An 18,037-nucleotide genomic window follows, 5' to 3' on the forward strand; every position below is an offset into this window, starting at 1 on the left:
AAATCAGATTTTTTTCTAAGTATGGGGTAGGGTAAAAACCGAAGGTTTTCAAATAAACCTTCGGTTTTGACCTTACGTTAAAAAAATCAGATTTTTTTCTAAGTATGGGGAAGGGTAAAAACCGAAGGTTTTCAAATAAACCTTCGGTTTTGACCTTACATTAAAAAAATCAGATTTTTTTCTAAGTATGGGGAAGGGTAAAAACCGAAGGTTTTCAAATAAACCTTCGGTTTTGACCTTAAATTAAAAAAATCAGATTTTTTTCTAAATATATGGGGTAGGGTAAAAACCGAAGGTTTTCAAATAAACCTTCGGTTTTGACCGGTAAAAACCGAAGGTTTTCAAATAAACCTTCGGTTTTGACCTTACATTAAAAAAATCAGATTTTTTTCTAAGTATGGGGTAGGGTAAAAACCGAAGGTTTTCAAATAAACCTTCGGTTTTGACCTTACATTAAAAAAATCAGATTTTTTTCTAAGTATGGGGAAGGGTAAAAACCGAAGGTTTTCAAATAAACCTTCGGTTTTGACCTTACATTAAAAAAATCAGATTTTTTTCTAAGTATGGGGAAGGGTAAAAACCGAAGGTTTTCAAATAAACCTTCGGTTTTGACCTTAAATTAAAAAAATCAGATTTTTTTCTAAATATATGGGGTAGGGTAAAAACCGAAGGTTTTCAAATAAACCTTCGGTTTTGATCGGTAAAAACCGAAGGTTTTCAAATAAACCTTCGGTTTTGACCTTACATTAAAAAAATCAGATTTTTTTCTAAGTATGGGGAAGGGTAAAAACCGAAGGTTTTCAAATAATCCTTCGGTTTTGACCTTACATTAAAAAAATCAGATTTTTTTCTAAGTACGGGGAAGGGTAAAAACCGAAGGTTTTCAAATAAACCTTCGGTTTTAACAATTCCAAAAAAACTTCTGATGAAGGTCAAGACCGAGAGATATATTTAAAACCTTCGCAAATACACATCAAAACCGAAAGTTAATTTTATAACTTTCGGTTTTAAGACTACCTAGTTTGTTCAATTCTTTTGTTTTTAACCCACTAATCTTAACTTCTAACTAATATAATCAATTTCGTGTTGTATTTTAAAATTTAATATTGGGTTTCATGTTCACATATTTATGATTGTGTTTGATTATTATAGAGAAGTCTATATGAATGTTCATGTTTGATTATCTTATGAATGTAGGTAATGTTTGATCAAATGGATTGTGCAATATTTTGAATACATCAAATGTGGTAAATTAATATTGTTATAGGTCATTAGAAGGTGAAAAACCAAAGAATTTAACCTTTTGTCAAGTGATAATTCCGAAAGTTATATAATTAACTTTCGGAAATAACCATCAAAACCGAAAGTTTTCTATAAACTTTCGGATTTTACATTTCTCAAGAACGAGGGTTTTATATAAACCCTTCGGTTTTGATGTAAATTTGCGAAAGTTAATTATATAACTTTCGGAATTATCATTTCACAAAATTGTAAAATTCATTGGTTCTCTACCTTCCAATCTAGACTCCTAAATAATATAATCAAGTGTGTGTTTTTATTTTAAAAATTTTAATTGTCTTTAATGTTAAAATGTTTATGAATGTGTTTGATTATATATAGAAGTGTATATGAATGTTTATGTTTGATTATCCTATGTATTTGTGTAATGTTTGAACATATGGATTGAGAAATGTTTTAAGGATATCAAATGTGTTAAATTAATGTTGTTCAACGTTATTAGAAAGTGAGAATTCAAATAATTTAACAAGTTCTCATGTTGTAAAACCGAAAGTTAAATATATAACTTTCGGAAATATGCCTAAAAAACGAAAGATTTACCAAAGCCTCTCGTTTTTGTGTATTTAAATTTAATTCTAAAAATGTATTTAAAGATTAAAAACCGAGAGTTATATTACAACTCTCGGAATTCTAACATTAAAAACCGAGAGTTATATTAAAACTCTCGGAATTTAAACATTATAAAACCGAGAGTTGTATATAAAACTCTCGGGTTCTATAAGGGTAAAACCGAGAGTTTTACACACAACTCTCGGGTTTTAAAAATTGTAAAACCGAGAGTTCTTTATAAAACTCTCGGAAATTACATCCTAAAATTAAAACGCCTCTTCCTCTTCTCTTTCCCGATTTCATTTTATTTCTTCTCCTCTCATCTCCTCCGCCGCCCTCTTCTCTCTCCCCGACGAACAAGCAGACCACCGAACATCTTGCGCCGCCGCCCTGCCGAACACCTTGCGCCGCCGCCCTGCCGAAGACCACCGAAGCTGTTGAAGAATCGCCATCTGCCGCCGCCGCCGAATCTTGAAGAAGCTCTGCCGCCGCCGCCGCAGCCCTGCAAGGTTAGTTTAGGGTTTTATTTTGAAAGTAGGTTAGATTAGTGTTAGATTGTTGCAATTAGGTTAGATTAATTTTAGATTCTTGTTAGATTTTTCAGATTAGGTTAGATTATTGTTAGATTTTTGAAATTAGGTTAGATTGAAGTTAGATTTTTGTTAGATTGTTGCAATTAGGTTAGATTATTGTTAGATATTTGTTAGATGTTTGTTAGATTTGTATGTTAGGTATTTTGTTTGATATTAGGTTGAAAATATGATTGATTTTGGTTAGTTTAGGTTTTGGATTGATTATTTTATTCAATTGATTTGATATATGTTCGGTTGAATGTTTGTTGGTTTGATTGTTAATTAATTGAGGTTTGATTTAGGTTAGACATGATTGAAGTTTATGTTAGAATTTTAGGTTAAAATTTTGATTTTGGCTAGATTGATGTTTGATTGGAGTTTGATTCGATTAGATTTATTGGTTTGAATATTTGGTTATATTAATGTAGGTTAGGAATTTAAGCCGCCCGCTGCCCGCTCGTCGATCTACATTCGCTGCTCTTCTTCGTCGCTCTATTTGTGCAAGGTTAGTTCTTGTTGGTTTATTATATGGTTAGGTTAGTTTCATGTTTGATTTATGTTAGATTTAAAGTATGTTAGATTAGGTATTATGTTAGATTAGGTATTATGTTTGATTTATGTTAGATTATGTTAGATTATGTTAGATTATATATGTTAGATTAAATTAGGTTTGAAATGTGTATGAATGAAATAAGGTTGAATTATAATTTAAATAGGTTTTGAAATGTGTATGAATGAAATAATGTTAGAATATATGTATGTTTAGATTTAAGTTAGATTTATGTTAGGTTTTATTATTATTTGTTTATGTGTAATTTTGGTTGGATAATGATAGATTAGTTAGAAATTATGTTAACATTATGTAATCCTAATTAATTTAGACAAATTTAAGTAAATAATAAGGCGGGTTGTTTTCCATTTTATTAGAAATATGGAAGTACCCGATAAAAGCTGGATGACCTTACGTCGAGATCATCCAGATTACGAGGAAGGTGTTGACAAATTCCTTGAGTATGCTGTTCGGAATACATCCCGACAAACTGTGAAATGTCCCTGCGTGAAATGCTTGAACACGCCATTTATGGAAATAGACGAAGTGAAGACTCACCTCATCGTTTATGGAATAAATATCCATTATGAGTATTGGTATTTTCATGGAGAAAAGAGACGTACTACTCAAGTGGTTAATGAAGATGTCGATGAAGATGCCGATGACTACGATGATGATGACGACGATGATCAATCGGAGGATGCCGTGCCGGAATTCAACGATCCGATACAGGAGATGAATAATACAGTTAATGAACAGGTGAACGAAGAACGTTATATGCACGAATTTATAAACGATATGTTCCCCAATGTTAATGACGTCCCGACCAACGATGAACCAGTCGAAGATGCCCAAAGATTTTATAAATTGCTTGATGATTCCAAACGGCCATTGTATGAAGGTGCTCGAATAACGAAATCATCGGCACTACTGAAACTACTTCACATAAAAAATGTATGTCAATGGACGAATTCTTCGTTCGATATGTTGCTGCGTCTGCTTAAAGACTACATATTACCGATTGACGCTCAATTGCCAAACTCATACTACGAAAGTAAAAAATTCATTACTGATATCGGGCTTAAATATGACAAGATAGACGCATGTAAGAACAATTGTATGCTATTTTGGAAGGACGACATAAATGAAGATTCGTGCAGAGTTTGCGGTCTTTCAAGATGGAAAGTCGACCAAACAAGTGGGATAGTTCGGGAGAAGCAAAACGGGAAATTCATTCCAAAAAAGGTGTTGAGATATTTCCCTTTAATACCAAGACTGCAAAGACTATACATGTCCTCAAAGACGGCTCCAATGATGAGATGGCATAAAGAAGGAAGAGTTGATAGTGATACGTTGAGACACCCCGCTGATTCCTTAACTTGGAAGACGTTTGATGAAAATTATACAGATTTTGCTTCAGAATCTCGAAACGTAAGACTTGGTTTATCAAGCGATGGGTTTCTTGAAAAGGAGAAAACCGAGAGTTAGTGGAAAACTCTCGGTTTTACCCGAAGAGGAAAACCGAGAGTTCTTTACAAAACTTTCGGTTTTAACCGAAGAGGAAAACCGAAAGTTTTGTATATAACTCTCGGTTTTCCTCTTCGGGTAAAACCGAAAGTTCTTTGCAAAACCCTCGGTTTTTCCACACAGAGAAAAACCGAAAGTTATTTGTAAAAAGAAGAAAACCGAAAGGTCTATATACAACCCTCGGTTTTTCCACAAAAGAGAAAAACCGAAAGGTCTGTATAAAACCCTCGGTTTTTCCAAAAAGAGAAAAACCGAAAGTTCTTGTAAAACCCTCGGTTTTTTCAAAAAGAGAAAAATACGAAAGTTTTCATATAACTCTCGGTTTTTCCCTTTATGGAAGTCCCGAGAGTGTCAATACCGAGGGATGGCGAGGGTTACTAAAACCTTCGGTAAGGTGTCTTCACCGAAAGTTATAGGGTCAAAACCGAGAGTTTTAACTCTCGGTTTTGACCCTTTTTTCACCAGTGAAATATATTTAGTTAGATTGCAGCCAAAAATTGATATCCATATATTTTTCTTAAAAACAATTAATATATTGTTAACCACTATATTACTGGTTAAACTTTTTAATCATTTCACTTTAATCAATCATTTCACTTTAATCAATTATTGAAATATATAAATAATGATAGTCAGATGTATTTTTTTAAAATAATTTTTAATATTAAACTCATTTTATATATTCTCTTACTAATATTATTATTTTAAAATTAAATTTCAATATATTTATATAATTATATTATTTAATAATATTTATGGAGGTACATAACAATTTGATTCCATAATTTTGATTATACTATTAAAAAAAAATGTCACAGTGAAGAAAAACTGCATTGCTCCTAAATCTTTAAGGATAATGAACCGTTTGAGTGGGAATGTATTTATCATTTTTGTCCTGTTTTTATTTTATAATTTTTTTAATATTATTCTAATCCTGATTTTGAAGAATCATAGGGTATCATTAATAAAATATAAAAAAATATAAAAAAAATTATACAATAAAATTTTATAAACGAATTTTTAATATAATATATATATATATATATATATTATAATATATTGAAAATTTATACTATTATAAAAAAAATAAACTTATAACTCTTATAAAATATAATAAATAAATATATTAGTTATTTTATATATTTAATTGTGTTTATAATATTCGGAACGGTGACACAAATATCATCCCCGCCCCATCTCCGTTCGGTTTCGGGAAAAAACTGCCTCAAACGGGACAATTCGGTTTGATAACCGTGGGACGATTTCAAATTATCATCCTTATTTGTTCTCTGTGTTCTCTCTCAAAAGTAGGGGTAAAAGTGTAAATATAATTTTTTTTTGTAAAAGGATTATTTTATCCTTTTTACTCTAAGGAAGAGCAAATGAGATTTGAGAGTAAAAAATTCTATTCGAAAATAAGAAAAATAATAACTTGCCATCACCTTATTGTCCAAAAATATTAAAAAAAATGTAATCATTTATGTTTTCCAAATTCTCTCCATTTTATTTAAAAAATATATATATGGCAAAATTAAAATGCTTGTCTTTCTAAAAAGGAAAATATGATAAAACTCCCGCCATTTTTAGTTACAGAGATCAGACATTTCTACGAAGAAGACAACAGTCAGCGATCATATTTTCAGAATCGTATCGATCCATTCATTCAATCAAGTGAAACCAATACAAGTAAGTATCTCTCTACAGTCTACATCGATAGCTCTCTTTGTTTTCCAATCTTCAAAAGTGATGTCAACACTTCTTCCATATCAGGTCGATCCTCAGGAACAGATCGAGTGCAACACAACGCCAATTTGAGGACCTCCTCCACGGTCTCCGTCTCTTTTCTAACAGTAGAAGCTAACCTCGGATCAACAACACGAACTAGATTTTCAATTCCACTCGCAATCGCTCTCTCCACCAATTGAGGTAATGTGATTGGTAATCCGTTCTCTTCTTCTACTTTTGTTGGCCTCTTTCTTGTTAACAATTCCATCATTATTATCCCAAAGCTGAATACATCCACTTTAGTTGTCACATTCCTCATATACGCAAACTCTGTCAAAGAAAAATAAGTTAACTGTCAGATTAAGAGATGCATATGAATTATGAAAACAGTTGTGTTTACCTGGAGCCATGTAGCCAATAGTTCCTTCAAATACTGATGCAGATGAAAGGTTGTTTCCGTCTTGGAGATGAATGCCTAATATTCGAGCTGTACCAAAATCGCTTACATGGGCTTCCCAATTTTTGTCTAGTAGGATGTTAGCTGGTTTCAGATCGCAGTGAACGATAGGTTGATGGTAACCAGAATGAAGATAAACAAGTCCATTAGCAATACTAACTAGGTTATCAATCCTCTCAGACAATGTCCACTTCGATTTATCTTCTTGAAGCTCATGTATCATACTGTCTAAGTTTCCGTTTTCCATATACTCCAGAACCAGGGCCTTGATCTTCCCGCTTTCCCAAGCATAGCCAAACACTTTCACCAGATTTCTGTGTCTTAGTTGGCTTAGGGTTTTGATTTCCCTGTAGAAGATTTTATCAGACTCGTTGGAGAACTGTTGCAAATTTAATTTCTTCACAGCTACAACTTTCCCATCATCCAATGTTCCTTTATAAACAGTACTCAAACTAGTCCCTCCGATAATGTTGGCTTGACTAAAGGAGTCTGTCGCTTTCTCTAGATCCTGATGATCAAACCTTTTGAGGTTCGATATTGAAGCGTAATCTGGCAATGCATTCTCCACTTCTTTTGGTTTTTGCTTGTTCCTGTTCCGGTAGAGAATTGACAATACTAGAACTAGGAGCAGGAGTGTGATTACAGATCCAAGTGCTGCTAGAATTATTGTGGACTTTCTGGAAAAACCGTGTGAATCACTTGAATTGCTCCTTCTTCTGCATGAATTAAGAAATGCTGTCCCACAAAGTTCTGAGTTTCCGGCTATTGCAGATGCAGTTATATTTCTGAAGACACCACCTTCTGGAACACGTCCTTGAAGTTGATTAGAAGAAAGGTTGAGATGTTTCAACGAGGAAACATTGGCATAACTCTCTGGAATCACACCATTTAGCTTGTTTCGAGAAAGATCGACTGAGGCAAGTTGGTGCAAATTTGACAAATCTTCTGGAAGTGGTCCATGGAGCTGATTTCTTGAAAGGTCCAGGCTTGTGAGCGATGGGATCTGGCCAAATACATTATTTGGAATCGGGCCAGATAGATTATTTCCAGACAGATCTAGTGAATTCAATCCTTTGCAGCCTTTAAGTGTGCTGGGAATACTTCCGGAAAGATTGTTGTTTGAGAAATCGATGGATTGTATCATTTCCAGCTGGCCAAGTTCGTTTGGAATTGTTCCCTCCAAGAAATTGTGAGAAAGATTGAAGTATAACTGCATGCGTTTCATGCCAGGTATAATTGATATTGGGATAGACCCAGGAAGATTGTTGTGTGAAAGATCTAAACTGAGTAGTCGGGTAAGTCGTGCCAGAGATTCTGGTATTTTCCCATTAAACATGTTGCCACTAAGATCCAAGTACGAAAGCATTGTAAGTTCTGAAATATCCGGTGATATTGGACCCACGAACCTGTTATTCTGCAATCCAAGTTCGGTCAGCGCTTTAATCTGGAATAACTCCTTGGGTATTGTACCGTGAAACAAGTTGTTGAACAAATGCAGTCCCTGGAGACTAGAAAGCTTTGATAGCTCTATAGGAAGTTCACCAGAGAAAAGATTATGATGGAGCACTAAAGAGAATAGTTGGTTCAGGTTGCCAATTGTGGTTGGAATCGGCCCACTAAATGAATTGTAGTGCATTTGCAGTATATTAAGGTTGTAGAGATTGCCAATGCCAGGTTTCAGTGTTCCACTGAAATTATTCCCAGCCAAGTCAAGGATTTCGAGATTTGAGCAGTTGAATAAGTCATCTGGAATCTCCCCGACCATGTTGTTGTTACTAAAAGATACAGCAGTGAGATTTGGCAGGTTTCCTAAACCACGAGGAATCGTACCAGTCAACCTATTAGTCGAAGCTCCTATGACTAGAAGGTGCGTACAATTCGTGATGCTAGAAGGAACAGGTCCCTCGAGGAGGTTATTGTTTATGGAAAGGTTCCTCAAGTTATATAGTGATCCTATATTTGATGGGAGTGAACCCGAAATGGAATTGAATCCAAATGAAATGTAAACCAAATTCGTCAAGTTTGTTATCGACATGGGTATCTCACCGGTAAGCCTATTCGAATGGAGTGTCAAAACTTGCAAAGAATTTAGTGACTCAATTTGGGAGGGTATTTCTCCAGTTAACTCATTCTCCGAGAGGCCTAAGTGGGTAAGTGACTCGGCCTGGAACAAAGAAACCGGTATTGTGGAATTCAATTTGTTCCCGTATAGCCTCAGAATGTTTAAGTTTCTTAAGTTTCCAAGTTCAGGCGGTATGCCTCCAGTAAACTCGTTCATTTGCATGTTTAATATAACGAGGTTTGTCAACTTACCTAAACTGGACGGAATTTGTCCCGAAAGAGAATTGTAATGCAGTTGAAGAACCTCCAAGCTCGACAAGTCTCCGAATTGTGGAGGTAATGCTCCAGAAAGATGGTTCATGCTAAGATCGAGTTCCTTCAATGACTTGAGCCTCCCAAAGGAAGAAGGAAGGGGACCTTCCAAACTGTTTTCCTGGGCTACAAAATATTCGAGTTTGATTAAATTACCGATGCACGAAGGAATCTTCCCGGTGAGATTGCTGGTGATGAGACTGAGCTCGACCAATTCCGTCAATTTGCAAAAACTATCAGGAATGGTCCCGTTGAAGAAATTTCCTCCCAGTCCCACTGCCTGGATATTCTTTAAGTTCCCAAGTTCAGATGGGATTGAACCGGAGAGGAGATTGGAGTAGAGATTGAGGATTAAAAGCTGAGAACATCGTGATATTTGTGGAGGAATGTGGCCGGTAAAGGCGTTGATAGAGAGATCAAGAGTCTGGAGGCTTGAAAGATTCCCGAGAAAAGGAGTGATCTGGCCTTGGAGCTGTTTATCTTGGAAGGAAATGGAGATGACGCGATTGAAGGAATCGCAGGAAACTGCTGACCAGTTGCAATGATGGTATGAATCATTCCAATCTTGTAGGATTCCAGTTGGGTCATTTGTGATAGAGGTTTTGAAAGCTTTTAAAGCCTCTACATCGACACGTTGTTCTGACTGGATGCTTGTTTTTGTTGTTGCGGGATAAACTCTTCCCATAAGAAGAGAACAAACCATGACAATCAGAAGAAGGGGAATGATTTTCATAGGAAGTACCATGTTTGTGGTGTGGTGGGTTTGTTTCTAATATGAAAGAAGTGGAATGGTATATATAAGTGGTATTATGTAGGTGGAGGAGATATTATCTGTTAAGGAATGACGCGTCAAATGCCCACAGTGTAGTGTGAAGTGTTTACTTGCAGGACTCTGTCTCTATATTATCTTGAGATAGATGTGAAAAGAATGCAATTTCAGTGGGTGGGTGGGCATGATCTAATTAATAACCTTGCCGACTTACCTTAATAATATATATGAGTGGCTAATTATTATGGTTGGACTAGTTTCTTGGTTTCATTCTGATATGGAAATTCCTGGGCCTACACACTTACCTAGTATTAGTTTGCATTCTTGTGGATATTTGTATTTGTTTGTTTTGTTGGTCAAATGTAGGGATTAGTATATCCTCTACATATTTTCACTTTCATTTAAAGTATTTTAAGTGATAATCACTTTTAATCTTTTAAGGAGTACTCCCTTAATGATTATGTTACTTTACTAATTAGGTTTTGTTTGATGCAAGGTTATTTGAATACTGGCTAGGTGATTATTTTTAAATTACATGGATTGATCTAAGTTATATAAAAAAAAGTGGTTAGTTGAATATTGAAAGTTAGTATGACTTTTCACAATTATTATTTTCACTTCAATTTAAGACGTTGGTTGTGTGAGTGTGACGTTACTAATTAGGTTTTTATGTTTGATGTAAAGTTATTTGAATACTTGTTAGGTGATTATTTTTAAATAACATTGATGGATCTAAGTTATAAAAAAAATGATGTAATTGGATGTTGTAAGTTAGTTTAACTCTACATAGTCATGACATTCACTTCAACTTAAGATTAAGACTAAGACGTTGATTTGTGTAAGTGTGATGTTACTGGTTAGAGGTTTTTGTTTGGTTTGACGTAAGGTTATTTGAATACTAGCTAGGTGGTGGATTGATTTAAGTTATAAAAAAAGGTTGTAACATAATTCTGAGTCTCAAGTGTTGTTAGGAAAATTAAAAATAATTGTTTGGCCATAATAATAAGCAAAAGCAAAGTTGCTTGGATTAGAGATGGGGAATAAACCTATATTATTAGGAATGGCCAAAGCAATGTCACGGGTGAGTAGTGGACAAATGTGATGACAGGAGTCTTTACAATTAATTTATAAGTGCCATGATGTGGACCAACCAACGCGGTTTGACCCACAGTACTTACTGTAAGTACGTACATACATTCCCTCTTCAGCAAGTTGACACAAATCTCAAAACCTATAAAACACCAAAAACAAAAACATAGATGGGGGTGGGAGAGATTCTCTTGATTTGAATGATCTGCCTAATAATCTTCTTTGTCTTGAACAGCCACTAGTATTTATTTCATTCACATTTATCATCATCATCATCATCCTCTATGTTTTGATACTTTCATTTCAATTTTCATACTAGTCAAATATTATAGTCAACAATTACCCAAAAATCTCTTTATGTCATTGTATTCTCGTCATCTAATATTAAATTGCTATGCAGAGTTGACTGCTTTCTAAAGAGTCATTTGTCCTTGTTTGATCTATTGTTTGTTAATGGATTTTTAGGTTCAATGAACAAAAACAAAACAATATTAATATAGATATCATATTTTCTTTTATTACTATTTGTTTTTGTTTTTCTTTTTTCTTTTTGAAATTATTATTATGGGTTTATTTAGATATAATGGGTACCCGAAAATCTGATATTCATGAGTATTCCGCGGTCGAGTCGGATAGAGTAGTTCGAAAATATGATCTGAAATTGTGAATTAAATTGAATTTTTTGTTGGATTCGGAGATGGACAATAGTTGATAATCGTCCCCGCAGTACTTGAAATTTTCATAATTTTTTTTCTGTCTTCTCACATTCTGATTAGTGTATACCACAATTTGAATAAATTGTACTGTTTTACCCTTGTATATTAAAATTTTGCATTTTTCTCACATCTATTTCTATCATCAATAAGTGGATTTTTGTTATGTATCCCAAACATACGTATGAACAATTTCAAAACATTTGGTGGTTTTAGAAGTACTACTACAAAACAATATTTCATTTTAAAGACAGTGCAAACAACACATTGAACAATATCATTTTATTAAAATTAAAAACATGTTTTAGTGCAACATTAAAAAGTTGTCCAAATCTCCATTGTAGTAATTTGAAATCAGTACAATTATTTAGTGTAATATTTTTTAACCAAGATTTTGATCCTACGTTTTCAAACAAGTACAAGTTTTGAGATAATTCTCCAGTTCTAAAGTGTTGTACTTAAGATTTTGCAATACATAGTTAGTAGCCGAAATTTGACATCTAATATGATTTGTTTTAACAAGTTTAAATACTGAAATTAGGTTGCAGTTAAAGTCTGAAACATTCCTATCATCAAAAGTTTCAATTTATTATAAAGTCTTACATTTTATATTTTCTTCACATGTTTAGTTATTTCATCATATAAGAATAAAAGTATATCAGCAACATTCCTAATTTTAGTCATATTTTTATATTTGAGTTGGCAACTAGTACCTCTGTCAATAATTAAAATAGGTTCATTTTTATATTTATTATGAACATTAAAACTACAAACACAATTAGAAGTTTTAAGAGAGAAAGATCTTTTACCTTCATAGTAATGTTGTTTTACTTTTCTTTTTGCAAGAAGATTTTTCAATATTTTTTTTTTTTTTGAAGGCAATAGCAATTTCAATTTATTTATTTTGAAGATATTTTTCCAGAGGACTCTAGTTATTTTCCATAATTGGAGAGGGAGTGACTGCCATATTCGCTATACTTTTGTTTTTTATCTTTATTCCCCTTCCAACCATCTAAAATACCCATTAAACTTGAATCAACCCTCTTGATTATGTACTCCAGTTCTACAATGGCTATAATACATAGCTTTGGAAGAATTTTCTTGTTGTTACCCCTTCCGATAGACTGTCTATCTCCTTTTCTCTATTTAATTTTCTAGTTTTTTTTGTTCTTTTTGTTGTTCAATGTTATCCTTAATGAGCATAGCAAAATTCTCGGTTTGATCAATGACTTGAATTTCTCTTTGTCTCTCAATGCTTAAAAGCACCATAAGAAAGATTTATTGTCCGAAATTGCCGTAGTATTCATTCACCCATCAAAAACTATGACAGCTTGTTCAATGTATTTTGTTGAAATGTATTTTGTTAAATGACCAATTTTGTCATTTTGCAATAGCAAATACTTCTTAGTTCACAATCACAAGATGACAAGAGTTTTAACACTAAGAGTTCATCCCACAAGATTTTAGAGAAATATATTTCTAATGTTAATGATTCTTGAAGCAAATTATTAATCCCTTTTTGAATTTGAAAACTTGAGAACTACTATTGATATCTTTCTTGGATATATTTTCAAAGATATAATACAGTTGTAATAGAGTTGTAGTAGAAGAGTAATTACCTTTTATTTCACATGTTACTGTATTAAGGATCCATGAGTGGACCAAGCATTCAACCTTTTCCCCACTTATCAAATTGTTCGGCTTAGTTGAAGCAATACAAGATCCACCAATAAGTTCTAATTTCGATTTTGTTTCAAAAGCCAGTCGGATTCCACTACTCCAGCCTATATATGTAATTTGAACCGTTGAAAATTGTAGTGCAATGGATTATCTGAGTTGTTGTCAGCTAATCCATATCAGAAGAAGATGTTGTCTTAATACCTTATGATTTTTCTTATTCTTCCTAAAAAAATCTAAAAGAAGATTGAAGGTAGGTTTAGAGAGTTAGAAATCAATTGACTAAAAAGTGATAGTTCCTAGGGTGCTATCTACTTCTTCTTCTTTTTTTTTTCTTCATATTATTAACAAACTATCATAATAGTTCTTAGTTTCTTACAAAATAAATAATTTGATCGTAAAATTTTTTAGACATACTAACTACTCATTACCAACTCAATATAATTCGGCATTCCCAGCTCACATATAAGATATAATAACTTAGGCCTTGTTCTCTTTGGGTTATTTGAAAAACTCAAACAAAATCAATTTTCCAATCAATCACTTCTCAACAATCACATCACTCATTTCATTAACCAAAATACTAAAATACCCTCTATTTTAAATTATTATTTTTTATTTTATTTATATATATCAATACCCTTTAAGTCATTTTACCAAAAATAATCATCACTTTCTCAAAATCATCACCAATCATTATTATTTTATCCCTCTAGGTTTTTAAAAAAACCCCAATCCGAACAAACCCTTACATAATTCTGACAAAGTTATCAACTAAATTTGAAAGCTAACATAGCCACTAATAGTTATGAATATATGAAAGTCTTTATGAAAAACAACTCTATTATAACACTTCATAAATAACACAAAATATAAAACTTTATTGACATAGTTTATACAAGAATTCATGTCACATCTTGTCAAATCACTCACTCACTCAGCCTTCAAGAGTAGAGGTTGAAGTATACAAATTGAGTTTTGAATGCATGATATTGATGTTTTATATTTAATTGTAACCAAGAATAGTTAGACAAAAGAGAATTGGTCTAAAAATAAATAAATAAATAAATGAAACAATGCAAAGCAATGAATGTATATGAAGTGTTTGAAACCGGATAATTTAATATAATGTTTGTCAATAAATATATTAAATTAATGGAAGAGATTTCCCACATTCTAGAAAGGTCAAACAGTTGTATTTATCCACTATCTTCATATAAAACCCACTTTTTAGGCCAGCCGAAGGAACATGGACGGTTCCATCCCAAATCCCAAACCCATTTCGACATGTTTAGTTTGAGTTATTTGATCATTAAAAATAATAATAATAATAATAATAATCATCAAGAACTTAATTACTCCCTGCTGCCTGCCTGCCATGATTGACCTGATTCCTTTCACTTGTTCACAAATTAAAGCGTGATGAAGAAGAAATCAGCATCTTCATAACCAACCTTTCCCATTTCCTTAAATATTTCTCCAAATTGTTTCTGGGAAGTAGTTAATATTAATTACAATCAACAAAGAAAAAAGATATGTTTGTTTCTTCAACTGTGGAGGTGGAAAAAAAGAAGAAGAAGAGCTGGTGGTGGAGGTTTCAGAAATTATTAGGGTTCGAATGGATCAAGAAGTTAAGTGTCATAAAGCCATGGTTCATTGGAGAGTTGGTCTTTAGGATTGCTTCCTTCATTGAAGCAATCGTTCTGGTTGGGACCTTCTGTTTCTATTACCTTTTCTGTGGTTGTCACATTTGAAATCTTAATTATTTCTTCAATTTAACTGTTTTATTGTAAAAATCTTGTAACCCCTTTCTTAATTTGGATGCTTAACTTGTTTTAAAGACTTTATTCAATTCCAACTAGTTTTTTTGCTAATACAAATTAACTCTACTCTAGAACCAGACATGCCAATAAAAAACATTCAATGTCCTATAATTTATTTGAAAGTATAATTAATTTATATTTTTTAATATATCTTATTAATTTAATATGCAATATAAGATACTAATATATATATATATATATTTGAATTAAAAGTTTTTCTCTATTAAACTATAACTTTAAACTAACAGACTAATCTAAACTCTAGATAGAGTTTTCTAAATATCATTTTAGGCATTTAAATAAACTTATTTGATCAAATAGATTAGACATATGAAAACTAACAAATGACTCTGTGGCCCAATGGATAAGGCGCTGGTCTACGAAACCAGAGATTCTGGGTTCGATCCCCAGCAGAGTCGATTTATTTTTATCTTTTATTTGTTAGGTTTAACAGTTTTAATTAAGGGGTTATTATGTATTCTTGATGCCATTAAGAGATTTCAGTGGTAACTTCCAATAACTATTAGCCAGTCTTTGTGTAATAATAGTAAGAGTCTAATTAGAGAGTTCAATATACTGAATATGAAATAAAATGCTTGCCAAATAGGTAGGTCTATGAAGAAGTAAGCTCTTTCTTTTTCAAATATACAATTTTCTCACTTAGTTTTGTTGCTTTCAAAAGTATTATCATGTTGGAGGGAAAAGATACTTCTCTCTATGTAAAATGGTTGAAATTTTCCACCACCTCATTAGCAATTTCTTCTTAACAGGACATTACAGTTTGTAATCCAAATGTTGTAAAAATTAAATTTCATTATATAGATTACATTTAGGAGGAAAAATGAAGATATTTTCAATATTGAATCCACACACAGGACAAAAAATAAAAAGAATGAATACTTTCCTAAAATTGGTGCATAATGTCACGGCCCATTAGAATTTCATCCCGTGACCATAAGCATAGAACAGAGCTACAAAAATGTTTGATTTCTGATTCGGTAAGTAGCTTATATGAGTCAAAGATATGAAGATTTACTACAAAATCAAGGGATTCAAGACTCCCTAATGAAGAACTGCCTGTTTTCAAAGGGAAGATCTCCCTAAGCAAAGCAACACAAGTGAGAGTGTTGAGCACATAGAAGGAATCTTAGACCCAAAAATCAAGCAACACATGAACAAACTATGCAAGACCTGCCTGTTTTCAGAAGGAAGATCTGCAAAATACTCACTAATGAAGAGAAAGGATTATTTGGGAGAGATTGATGTGCTGATAAATGAAGCTACAAAACTCAACTTATGGTTTTGATCGTTCAAACCTAAGGATTGTTTACATCTTTAGATTGTAATTGTTCTCCTCCTATACCAACATGACTAGGAAACAATGGGCTTGATCAATGCAGAAAATGATATAACAATCAACCATTTCATAGTCTAATAAATTAAAATATAGATTGCAATATATAAAATGTTAGCAACCATAAAAAAGCAGGAAGAAAACTAAGCCACCATAAGTGAAACAAAATACTCAAATTCATTTTTAAAATCCAACAAAAAATCCAACTGATCCTCGTCTCCAAAATTATCCAAGAAATAACCATTCAAACAAAACTCAGAAGTCTCCAAAAACTATATAGAAACGGGGATAGAATACCCACCAAATTAAATAAACTCATTTTCAGAAACAACCGAAAAAGAGTTTACATGAACAGGTTGGGTCTAGATGCCTTGTATGTGGTCTTCAACTTCCTGCTTGGTGGTCTAACCTTCTTAGACACCAAAGGGAACTTGATGGCAGAGTTATGGAACTGCTTGGTGCTCTCCCTCTTGCAGAGCTTAGCAGCAATGGTAGCTGTCTTGATGATTTGAATGCAATGGCTACGAACCCTATGGCGGGATGCCATCTCAGTATACATCTGTTCCACACTTCCATTCAAGGTTGTGTCTCTGTACTCCTTGTACATGTTGTGATAACCAGTTCGACTCTGATAACGCAGCCATATGCCATAGTTCTTGATCTTAGTTGGGTTCTTCTCAAATATCTAAAAACACAAATCAATACATTATAATCTGCACATTCTTTAACAATGTTTCATTCCAGAAAGCACTAGTCTTGCAACCCTTAACTTTGAATCAAAGATTCATATCATTTTGTTTGCAGAAAAGACTGTAAATTTTTTAGGGGATCATAAACACAGTCAAGAATACACCAAATCGACAATTCATGAGTATGATAAGACACTATATTTCATCAAACCCACATTCTATACATAAGAAATCTACAATGATAAAGGATTCAAACCTCATTGATCGCAAGTAGCTGACCGTTGCTCTTCTTAATCTTCTTCAATTTCCTCAAGAAGTACCTTAAAAAGAATACCCAACAAATCAACACCTCTGATTCATCCACCCACCAACTAAATCAATGATCTTCAAGGAAATTGAAAACATACCAGAACTTGGATTTAGCACGAACTTCATTAGTAGCCCAAAGCTTCATGCGGTAAATCTTGGGTTGCTCATCGTTTTCCGATGGAAGAGCTCTCCCGACAACCTGGTACTGATGAAACTACAAATCGAACCAAAAGAATCATCTTTTCAGAGCTTTCTACATCGATCCAAATGCGGCTAGATGAAAAAGATTAGTAAAAAACAACTTACCCTGAAAGCCATTTCTGAGATTGTTTGTTCTTCACCTCCTCCGACCGCAATAAAGGTTATTAGGATAGAAGAAAGACGAAACCCTAGGTTACATATAGGAACCCTTGCTTAATTATGTGATGAAATCAGTTTTGACTCCCAAAGTTTTATGTACATTAAACTTTAGCCCCTCAAAGTAAATTATTCCTAATTTTTCCTTGTAACATTATTATTTGTTTTTTTAATTTTAAATCAGAATTTTGTTTTGGTCCATGAA

General features: G+C 33.0%; 2 protein-coding genes and 1 non-coding gene across 3 annotated transcripts; 1 reads left to right on the top strand and 2 right to left on the bottom strand.

Annotated features, from left to right (window-relative positions):
- Positions 1-6,138: 6,138 nt before the first annotated feature.
- Positions 6,139-9,827, bottom strand: LOC124911305 (LRR receptor-like serine/threonine-protein kinase FLS2). Its single transcript, XM_047451773.1, has 2 exons — positions 6,623-9,827; positions 6,139-6,552 (listed from the first exon to the last, which is right to left on the bottom strand). Exons 1-2 carry the CDS (start codon positions 9,795-9,797, stop codon positions 6,203-6,205), a joined length of 3,525 nt encoding a protein of 1,174 aa, XP_047307729.1. The 5' UTR covers positions 9,798-9,827; the 3' UTR covers positions 6,139-6,202.
- A 5,642-nt stretch (positions 9,828-15,469) lies between these two features.
- TRNAR-ACG lies at positions 15,470-15,542 on the top strand. Its single transcript has one exon. It is a non-coding gene; the product is annotated as a tRNA-Arg (tRNA).
- A 1,093-nt stretch (positions 15,543-16,635) lies between these two features.
- Positions 16,636-17,879, bottom strand: LOC124911490 (60S ribosomal protein L18a-like). The gene is made up of 4 exons (XM_047451986.1): positions 17,782-17,879; positions 17,574-17,689; positions 17,423-17,486; positions 16,636-17,162 (listed from the first exon to the last, which is right to left on the bottom strand). The coding sequence occupies exons 1-4, from the start codon at positions 17,791-17,793 to the stop codon at positions 16,821-16,823; spliced, it is 534 nt and encodes a 177-aa protein (XP_047307942.1). The 5' UTR covers positions 17,794-17,879; the 3' UTR covers positions 16,636-16,820.
- Positions 17,880-18,037: the final 158 nt, after the last annotated feature.

This window comes from Impatiens glandulifera, chromosome 8 (genome assembly GCF_907164915.1).
Source record: "Impatiens glandulifera chromosome 8, dImpGla2.1, whole genome shotgun sequence".
NCBI lineage: Eukaryota > Viridiplantae > Streptophyta > Magnoliopsida > Ericales > Balsaminaceae > Impatiens > Impatiens glandulifera.